Source organism: Sebastes umbrosus, chromosome 15 (genome assembly GCF_015220745.1).
Source record: "Sebastes umbrosus isolate fSebUmb1 chromosome 15, fSebUmb1.pri, whole genome shotgun sequence".
Lineage (NCBI taxonomy): Eukaryota > Metazoa > Chordata > Actinopteri > Perciformes > Sebastidae > Sebastes > Sebastes umbrosus.
This window is the reverse complement of record NC_051283.1, coordinates 1,411,218-1,422,001: the sequence shown is the minus strand read 5'-3', so window position 1 is coordinate 1,422,001 and position 10,784 is coordinate 1,411,218. Positions and strand designations below refer to the sequence as shown.

The 10,784-nt window shown below is 44.0% G+C and overlaps 1 protein-coding gene across 1 annotated transcript in view; it reads left to right on the top strand.

The window, feature by feature from the left end:
• The first annotated feature begins 6,341 nt into the window (after window positions 1–6,341).
• LOC119503690 (POU domain, class 2, transcription factor 1-like) overlaps window positions 6,342–10,784 on the top strand; it is a 111,397-nt gene continuing 106,954 nt past the window's right edge. Inside the window, exon 1 of the mRNA XM_037795581.1 lies at window positions 6,342–7,523. Coding sequence (XP_037651509.1) covers window positions 7,424–7,523 — 100 coding nt within the window. The 5' untranslated portion in view covers window positions 6,342–7,423. The remainder of the gene's footprint in view (window positions 7,524–10,784) is intronic.

Here is a 10,784-nt window from a genome sequence, read left to right as displayed (position 1 = left end):
CCGTTATTACCTGGTTAACTTTGACAGCCCTACTTTGAATATAATCACTGATGATCTAAGACACACTTTTTCAGAGCCAGAATACTTGTGAAAGACGACATTTGAAACACCTTTCACTTCTCATATTTATAGTGTTTTTTTGCAGTTATGTCTTGCTATCTTTCTCACACACACACACACACACACACACACACACACACGCACACACACACACACACACACACACACACACACACACACGCATACACACTCTCTTTCCTCTTGATCGTATTCCATGGTGTCCAGGAGAGCCGGGTCTGATCCTCTCAGTGTTTAAGGCTCTCATCTCCCCCCACGTCTGCAACAGACACACATACGAACACACACACACGCACACACACACACACACACACACACACACACACACACACACACACACACACACACACACACACACGCACACACACACGCACACACACACACACACACACACACACACACACACACACACACACTCCAGGCTGCATGGGCTGGAAAGCTCCATCCATGTCATTGGCATTACCTCGAGCCTTGATGCTGCATTTGTGCTAAGCTAAGCTGTTTGGGCCTCTGTGAGCACAAGGCTGAGTGTGTGTGTGTGTACTTTTCTGTGCATCCATGCATGTTACGGTGCGTTTGCATGTACGTGAATATCTTCCGTGAGTGTGTCGGTGCAGTGTTTCCGTGCTTTGTTGCTGGTTACGGTGTGTTTGCATGCGTGTGCTACTAAGCATGTACATAAATTTGTGTCTGTGCGTGTACCAGCACATGAATCAGTGTGTGTATACATGTGTGTGGAATACAGGATTGTGTGTGAACATGATAGCAAGAATGACAGCACCCCCCGCCCCCCTTTCCCTCACTTCAGTGCTGTCCTGCATTTTACATCTTAAATCCATTACAACCAATCCAGGATGAAATGGGATGCAGAACATGTGTGAAATAGGAGCACCAGGAAATTCACATCTTCAAAGTCCAAATAAAATTATGCGTACAATGAAAGAGAATATACATGAAAAAAAGATCCCCAGCCTATGAAGATAAGAGTGAGAGAAAGTGCGTATTCACAAACCAATTTTCACGGTAACTGTGATTTCCAGCGAGCTCGGGGCGAGCTCATGAGCTGTAAGCAAGAGCATTGATCTACCTCAATGATCGCATCAAGGTGGCGTATCGACAGCATCGTGTTTTACTCTTTTCTGTGTTTGTCCTCCGCGGCCTTAAGAGGAATAATGGATATGTAGGAGAGGTATTGGCAGGGCCCGGACCGGCCTATTGACAATCTGTCAGCATTGATTACTTAGTCAGGCCGCGAGAGGAGAGGGAGAGAGACATGGACGGAGAATGAGAGGGACAGGAAGACAGATGCTGAAAATAGATCAAATGTCAGATGCTAAAAATAATGTGTGCGTGTTTATTAGGGTCAGTGTCTCATGAATGATTCCCGCTGGGTATATGTGTGCGTCTAAATGTGTGTTTAAATAATCATGTAACAGCAAAGTAATAACTCTTCTTCAGTGTGTGTGTGTGTGTGAATATTTTTGTGTTTATTAAGCCCTGTGTTATGGCGAGGTAATGATTCTTCCCTTTCTCGCACTATCTCTTGGTGTGTGTGTGTGTGTGTGTGTGAGTGTGTGTGTGTGTGTGTGTGTGTGTGTGTGGTTACAGCGGTAGCAGAGGGGTAGGCGGTGATATAATTGTAAGCTGGTATTGATTGGCCCCCTCTTGTTATTGATGAGGGAGAATTTTATTCAACCAACTCGTTTGTCAACATGACACTGCCATTTAACAATGAACTCTCTCTCACACACACACACACACACACACAGAGCAGACAGATAGAGAGCAATAAGATCTAATTCTGCTATAGACTTCCTTCCTGTTCACTTATATTAGTCAGATTTGGGTTTTCTTGACATATGTTTGTATTTTTTAGCAAAAAATATCAACGCCTACTGATGCAGAATGCAACACAATACTATAATGATAAACACTGAAAAAATATGTTTCTTATATGCGACAAATTTTAATCTTTTGATTTCATGCTTTTAAGGATATAGAGAGGCAAAGTCCCGCCCCTTCTGGTGGACCAACATGGGACCTTATTTCGGAAAAAATGTAGTCAACAGCGAGAGACAAATATTTCTTTATCCCGTTTGAAATGTGCAATGAATCAACGTCTCTCTCTCTGAAGCTATGATGCCTGTGGGTTTCCTACTGGGATGTACTCAAACCAGCAACAGGTCTGATCCTTCTTTCTCTTCCCAGCTGATAAAAGGAGTCGCTGATAAAACACATCAGGTCAGATAACGTTACATTTGTGCGTCGAATATAGCTAAGTTATCTAGCCAGCTAGTGTTGGTGATGTATATCGTGCGAGACGAGGGATGTAGTTCACTGAGCTCTTTCACACAAAACTAAATGATATTACGACAAATCTTGACTTGCAAAATTATCTTTTAAATTGACAAACATCGTATATATAATTCATGGCGCAATTCAAACGGGATCAAAAAATGATTTGTCGCTTGCCGTTGACTACCGTTCATATTTTTTGTGAAATAAGGTTCCATGGTGGTCCACCAGAAGGGGAGGGACTTCGCCTCTCTGTAGCTGTCTCATTTGGAGACAGAGTTGTGTGTATGTGTGTGCACTGCAGTTGAAATGGTCATCTCATTATAAATCATAAAGTGGGGAACCAGTTGTGTGCGGGTGTGCGTGTGTGTGTGCGTGTGAGTGTGTGTGCTCGTGTGCGAGTGCGTCTGTGTGTGTGTGTGTGTGTGTGATATCAGAAGTCGACTATGGCCTATGAGCCCACGATGTCAGACAAAGCAACCGCAGCAGGTTGCAGAGTAGTTATAAAAGGATAGATATAACAGAAGGGAAAAAGAACATATTGCTATTGATGAGGCCCTCCGTGCGCCATATTTTTCACCTCTCCTTCAAATCCACGCACACCTCCCTCCCCTCCCGCAATGGACGCACAAAACACACTATATTCTACAAGAAATAATTGCTTTTGTCTGGAAGGAGTTTGGATCGGGGCTCCTCTGCGCTCGCCCTTATGTGGAGAGGGGGGCTCTTGAGGGACAACCGGTCGCTTCTTTATGTGGCTTCTCCTCGTCCTCCTCCTCTCACTCCTTTTCTTTTTCCTCCCTCTCTCGCTCGTTGGACACGCGGATGTCATCTGTCAATGGGGAGTGGGCTTTTTTATGGGGGGGCGGGGTGTCTCCTTTGTGATGTGACGTGTGTCTATGCATACGTGACATCAAAAGCTGCAGCGGGTAACGGAAATGCTCTGCATCGTAGGACACAGGCTTAAGAAGTACTGTAGTAGTAGCAGCAGAGACCGCAGTAGTAGTCACAGTATTACTACTAATAGAAATACAGGATATAACAACATTAGTAGCACTAACAGTACTATTAATAGTAGAAGCAGTAGAGGCATAGAAACAAGTTATAAAAGTGGTTGTATTACTTTAAGAGTAGTTGGAGTAGAGGCCACAGCAGTAGTAGTCACAGTATTAGTACTCATAGAAATACAGGAAATAACAGCATTAGTAGCACTAACAGTACTATTATTAATATAGTAGAAGCAGTAGAGGCATAGAAACAAGTTATAAAAGTGGTTACTATAAGAGGAGTAGTAGTTGAAGTAGAGGCCACAGCAGTAGTAGTCACAGTATTAGTACTAGTAGTAGTATTAGGTGGTTTTGCAGCATTAGTAGCAGTAGCAGTACTACTATTAATCCAAACTATTAATATTACAAACTTATAAGTGGTTATAGTATTACCAGTAGAGGAGCAGTAGTGGCTGTAGTAGTTGCAGTATCAGCTGTACAAGCACTAAATGTAGTAGTAGTAGTAGTAGTAGTAGTAGTAGTAGTAGTGATAGAGGGGCCAGTTGTTTCCCAGTAGTGATGGTGATAAGCTGCAACACAGTGTCACGGCAGTTCATGAAATAGTCATGAAATTGAATCTATTTGATCCTTGTACATAGACACAAGTTTCCCTTTTTTCTTAACGTCAACATGACTTTCAACTACGTATTTTGTGTTTGTTTTACTACAAATGTCCAGCAACACGTGACGTATGTGTCAATTTCCACTCCAGTCTTTTCAAAATAAAACTACTTAGTTAGGTTTAGGAATAGATCGACTCTGTTAGGCTGAGGCAACAAACTACTTAGTTAGGTTTAGGAAAAGATTGTGGTTTGGGTTTAAATAACACCAGAAGGGCCGTAACTTAAGTACGGAAGATATGTGACAAATAAATCAACTTTGACTTGTGGTTTCACACGGAACACGAACACGGGTCACTGGGTGAAAGTCCTGTGTAATTTGACCCACCCGTCCACCCCGACCTCCTCGCTACGCTGCATTCGCCGCTCTTTATACTTCCTGGTTTGCAATTACGTGGATTACATACGAATTGATGTTGCGCTGACCATCACTAAAAAAAATTGAAATTCGTGTCTATGTACACAAATCAATACATAATATTTCATGAGTATTTCACGAACTGCTGTGCCACTGGGCTGTAAACTGGCATTTGCACCAGTAGATAGTAGTTTAAATAGTATGGACTATGTGAACTGCAGTGGTTGCCTACAGTATATATCAGTGGCTATAGCACTCTAAATAGTAGTAGTAGTAGTAATTGTAGTAGCAGCTGTTCTGAAGCAACATCTGTGATGATAGAAGTATTTGATCTAAGTAGTAGCAGTAGCACAACAGTAGAGACACCATGATACCACGCAGTACTAGTGTCATACTGCAGTGGTACAGTCCGTGGATCAGGGCCTTGTGATGATAGCAGATAGTTTGTATCTGACGTTTCCTTTCCCTCCCTGCATCTACATTAGCAATGGAGAAGAGCCCGAGGCCTTTCCATATATGAGGGCCATAATTGATCGATAACTTATTAACAGCTCAGTCTCACCTCGGAGTGTATACAGAGAGGGAGAGAGAGAGAGACGTGCATGTGGTTTGCTCTATTTTCTTGTATTGACTGCGATATTTAGCGTATAGATTTTTCTATTTAAAAAAATCCATGTCGGCGATAATCTGGAGTGTAAATGCGCAGCGCGGATCGGGGCGGTGCGCGTCTGACAGCGGGAGACCGGAGGAGAGAGGAGCGAGGAGAGGAGAGGAGAGGAGCGAGGAGAGAGGAGAGGAGAGGAGAGAGGAGGGAGGAGCGAAGAAAGGAGAGGAGAGAGGAGCGAGGAGCGAGGAGAGGAGAGGTGATGGCCGGGAGGCACCTTCACTTTCCTCACACAGACACACACACACACACACACACGCACACACACACACACACACACACAACGGCAACTGAAACATTCTCACCCACCCTTAATGGGAAAAACAGTCAATTTAGATTCAGCTCAACTGACATTTTACGCACATTTTGCGCACGCACGCACGTAGCCTTCCCGAGCCCAAAATAATGAGTAATTTAACAGCCGTGGCTCTGCAGGCTTTGATTATTCACCTCTATGAGGGAAGAAAAAATACATGAGTTGAGTGGTGCAGGTGACCTTGCGTTAGCCAGACCCACGTCAATCTATATGAGAGAGGGGGGGGGGAGGAGGGGTCCATGCTGAAATATACATCAAAGGTTCACCCCCCCCTTTGAATTCATGTCCGCACATTGTGAAGAGGCGATCGATTTCCTCGGAGGCCGGCGATGATGTGATTATTGGCTTCATTATAATGAAGTAATCAGGAGATCAATTGGCCGGATCCGTGCTCGTTTTACACGGGATTATAGTGGTCAGAGAGAGAGTGAGAGAGTCACAGAGAGTGTGTGTGTATTTCAAATAATCCAACATAGTCTTGGAGAATAAATCCTTTCATGAAATATATTTGACATACATTTTAAATTGGTGTGTATAATATGAATCTCGGTGCCTCCATATGGACCTTACATACAGATCACATACAAGAACAGGTCAATAAATGTGCGCAAAAAAAGCAATGGACAGAGACAGTGGGGTCGTGTGTATATGTGCATATGTGTGAGTGTGTAGAGGGAGAAAGGGGGGGGGGGGGGGGGGGCAAGGGGGTACCAAATGAAAAAGGGGGGCTGGGTATCTGTGTCTCTGTGTGTGTCTGCCGGACGGAGCCAGAGCCGAGCCACAGTGCGTTCAGGCTGCGCGGTGAAGGACCGAAACCACCGGGGTTCCCACAATACACTGAGGGGACTCAGACACGCGCACACACACACGGAGGATACACAGAGAGAGAGAGAGAGAGAGAGAGAGAGAGTGAGAGAGAAAGAGAGAGAGAGAGAGAGAGAGAGAGACCGGCGGATGGCGGAGCAGAGCCAAAGAAAAGAGCCGTAAAACAGAAAGAGGGTACCGCTCCCCCCTCCTCTTTGTCCCGCTTCAGTGGAGGAGGAAAGCAGAAGACAGGTGTACTTATTGATATGGATTTATTCATTTATTTATCTATTGATTGTGCTTTAATGAGTGTCGGGCGGTAGAGAGCGAGGCAGAAGCAGCTCGAGGAGGAGAAGGAGGAGGAGCGACAGTCCGACAGGAGGTTCCTGCTACGGAGCATCACTTTATTACTGGATTATTACCATCTCTTACCAAATACTTGCTTTGCGTTTTATTATTGTGTCGTGCATGTGTTCTTCTACAGACCAGCCAGCTAATAACCAAATCTTTACGAGAACCAAAAAAAGAAGAAGAAGTGTTACACGGACAGTTTCTCCGTACCGGGGATCCACCGGCTGGACACTGTTTGTTTGACACTTTTTCCTGACAGTGCAGGAGGAGACATCTATCTTTGCACAAGCTAAACCAAAGCAAACCCCGCCGAGGACACCGAGAGAGCCGCTGCGAGCTTTACGCACAGCTGTGTGGACCCAGTCCATGGAGTCAGGTCGTGTCTGCGGTACATCCAGAGGAGAGCAGCTGAGAGAGGAGCACCACCTGCACTACATCATCCACATGGACACGATGAGAGCTGAGACCAGCCGCTGTCCGCTCACCGTCAGCCCGTGCACGGAGAACCACTGAGAGCTGCACATCTCCTCACGAGCGTCGCTGCGCGCCCTGCACACCGCTGGGTAGACGGGTGTGTGTGTGTGTGTGTGTGTGTGTGCCGGACTAGTTGACTCCGAGAAGACACAAGTAAGGGGGACCGTGATATCACACAGATCTAGAAGCAGAGACATGTGAATCCGCTGAGACTCGATCCACGGAAGAAAAAGCCAAAAATACGGAGTCTCTGTTTTTATCCAAAGCATCCAAGCGTCTTTACCAGCGGCCGTCCACAAACCTTGGAAGCAGACGAAGAAAGGCCAAAGAAGGACGGAAAGCACGACGGATAAGAAACGAAGAAAAGTGAGACTCAAATAAAGAACAAAACAACGACCCCCAGGTCGACAGAGGACCATGTTTGTCCCCCTGCCGGTCCCCTTCGTCTTTCAGAGAACAGCGTCCGACTTCAGCGCCTGGAGACTCAAGTCCTCGCTGGCTCCGCGGTCCAGCCCCGGTAAGTCTCTTTTCTCCCGGTCCTTTCATCCCCACTGTGCACCTACACAAAGAAGAAAACACGCGTATTATCTTTACTTTAATCTAGTTCCACATTTAGTTCAAGTTATATTTACAACATTTTTACAACATATTTTATAATCTCAGTTTCATCTCAAATTTAACTAATTAAATTGTATGCACAGATATTAGATAAATGGTTACATGTACATCATTTTAATCACCTCTATATTCTATTTAATATGACACAACATACAACAAACAACAATCATTTTCCCCATGTATGAAAGTTATTTTACAGCACCTTATAGAGTGTCATTTCTTTAAGAAAGAAAAATCTGCCAAAGATTGTTTAATTTGTATGAAATCCAATCAACTTGTCCCCTGAATTACTAATGATTTTCTAGCATTTATTCTGCTTTGCTTGAAATCACGCAAACAAATGAAAGAGCACTCTCAGTTTTTCTCTGAAGAAGAATTAGAAGACTAAATATCTCAGCCCGAAGGTGCATATCTTTTTCTCCCCTGCGTCTCCGCAAAGAGAGATCCATCGAATTTATCATTAACAATTCAAATACTTACTTGCACATGAATCCAAAAATGGAAAGCAAAATTGGACGCATGAATATTTGGCTCATTAGCATCCGTCACAATCTCACAGAGGCGCCACACTCATCTTTTCCTCTTTCATTCATGGCAATCCATCCATCTCAGCCTCTATCCCATCTGCGTCCTCGCTCCTCTCCTCTCCTTCAGTCTTCTCTCGGTCAGGTTAGGCTGGAATATTCATGGCCATCTATCGATCAGAAGGTATTGATCTCCGACTGGGGCCACATTGAGAAAACAGGAGTACAGTGAAGTTGTCTGAGGGAGAAAGTTTGGCTTCAGTGGAATTGACGTGAGGAGGAAAAATAACAAGAGGGACATTTTCTAAAAGATTGAAATTGCTGTCAAAATAAAAATGACATATTTGTCGCTAAAACAAACATTTATACCTTTTATTATGCAGCAAAAGTATATTCCTATAATTGGCCTATCACGTCAGGGACTTGCAGTGAGTTTGTCAATCAATACTTCCTTCCTCTAACGACCTTCTCATGCCTTTATGCTGCGCTTTAATACCCCATGATCACTCGAATATTGCTTCAGTGACTTGCACTGTGATCAATAAGGGCAGCGGTGCACTTTATGCTATTTCACTGTAATGTAATATTCCTAAAGGGCTGTATTTGTGGAACATATAATTATATCTATAATAATTCATACAGTAAAGGTTTATCAAATAATAAAAATGAACCCCAGCGCAAAATGGAGTTAAAGATAAGAAAATGTATTCCAATGTTCTGTCAATATATTACATTTTTTGTTGTTGATCTTGGTGGGTTAGAGGTCACTCAGCTTTCACCTCACCTGCTTCTCTTTCCACCTGTGGGAGTTTTCAAAGTTAGCAGTGTGACTTGTTCCAACATGAAGCGTATGTATGCGTGTACTGAAGTGTGTCTACATGTTGGAGTGGAGCTCACAGGGTGACAATACCAGACCCTGTCCCTCCCATCTCCACCGCCCTAATCCATCCAGGCGCAAATTTCAAATGACAGATGGGGGTAGGCGTGTATGTTGAGCCGTGCCGAGCCGAGCCGTGCCGGGGTAATTCAGGCTATCACCTTAAGTAGGTGTCAGGAGGAGAAAAACGGTTTAGGTTTTAATGAGAGCTGCTCCTGGCGGCTTTGACAGGCGACATATAACCACTGGCCTCTGGGTTTTTTTTGGGAGGGGGGGGGTCAATTTCTATGTTAGTCCTTTAAGAAATTAAAGTGAAAGACATGATGAGAGAAGAAGAAGAGGAGGTGGAGGCAGAGGGGGGGAATGAAGTGAATTGATAAAAGCAGTGAAAGACAGTGACTGAGTGAGAGGGTGAAAGATTTAATAAACGCAACGATTGAACAGATGAAACGCTTGAATACATTAATGATCGGGTGAAAGAATCAATCATTTAATGAACAGCGTAAGAATGAATAAGGACTGAATATGTGGAGGAAGTGAATTATTTAACAAATGACTAGAAGTGAACGTGCGAGTGAGCTAGCAACACTTCTTCTTCTTCTTCTTCTTTTTCTTCTTCTTCTCTGGTGTTTGTGAGGAAATGAAAGGGTCAAAGTGACTTCACAAGATGCTTTTTTATTTAAACATGGTGTGATAAGCAGCCAGTATACACACGAGAGAAATAAACTCCGTAGGAGAGCAAAGGCCAACACTCATCCCTCATTTCCCCGTCTTGTTTTCTCCTTCTCTTTTCTTTCGTCTTTCATCCTTGATCTCTGGAGAGAAAGAAACTCACAATCCCCTGTTTCTCATTCTCTCTCTCATTTCTGTGAAGTATTCACTTGACACGGAAGCCTTTCAGTAAAATGCAAACTCTCTCTCTCTCTGGTGTGGTTTGGCCGGGCCCCATAAGCCACTTTAGCTAAGTCTGTTACCCACAATTCTCTGTCTCTCTCTGATCTGCGCCTTTGACCAAGGTGTGCATGTGTGCATCTGTACGATTGCCTGCACCTGTAAGTGTGTGTGTGTGTGTGTGTGTGTGTGTGTGTGTGTGTGTGCGCGCGCGCGCGCGCTCATATCTGGGTGTGTTTGCGTTAGTGTGAGCAAAGGCGGGGGTGTCAAAAGTGTAAGATGAGGTGAGTGAGGTTCAGCGGAGAAGCAGAGAGAGAGGTCCTAAACAGCAGACGCCAGCAGACAGTGGTTCTACAGTGGATCTAAAGTGAGGGCTTATGGGTTTTTTGTCAGCTCGACTCTTTAACACTACAGTGTTGAGACTGCTGGCCTCAGCTCAGCTGGGCCTAAGACACATCGCCACAGTAAAACAGTCACTGGATTGAATTTGTCATCAGAGAGTGAAGACATTATCTTTATTTGAATTATTTTTGTACTTTGATTATCCAGTAATATATTTGTGTAAATACATTGAAGACAGTAAACTGTCTCAGACTGTCACCTGCCATTAAGTGGATGGGTCACCTTATTAACTGCTAACACTAACGGAAGTCTGAGTTTTAGAGTTTTAATGTCCCACGACTACATTCTGTTTTAGAGGCTCCCTCCTCTACTGGAAATATTAATACTGTGTGTATCCATGTACATGGAAGAGTTTAAGCGTACTTAATTAGGGATGCAAAGTTACCGGATCGGATATCTGGCCGATACTGACTCAAATAGCTGGATCAGATATTGGTGATAATGGGGCCAATATATATAATTCAAT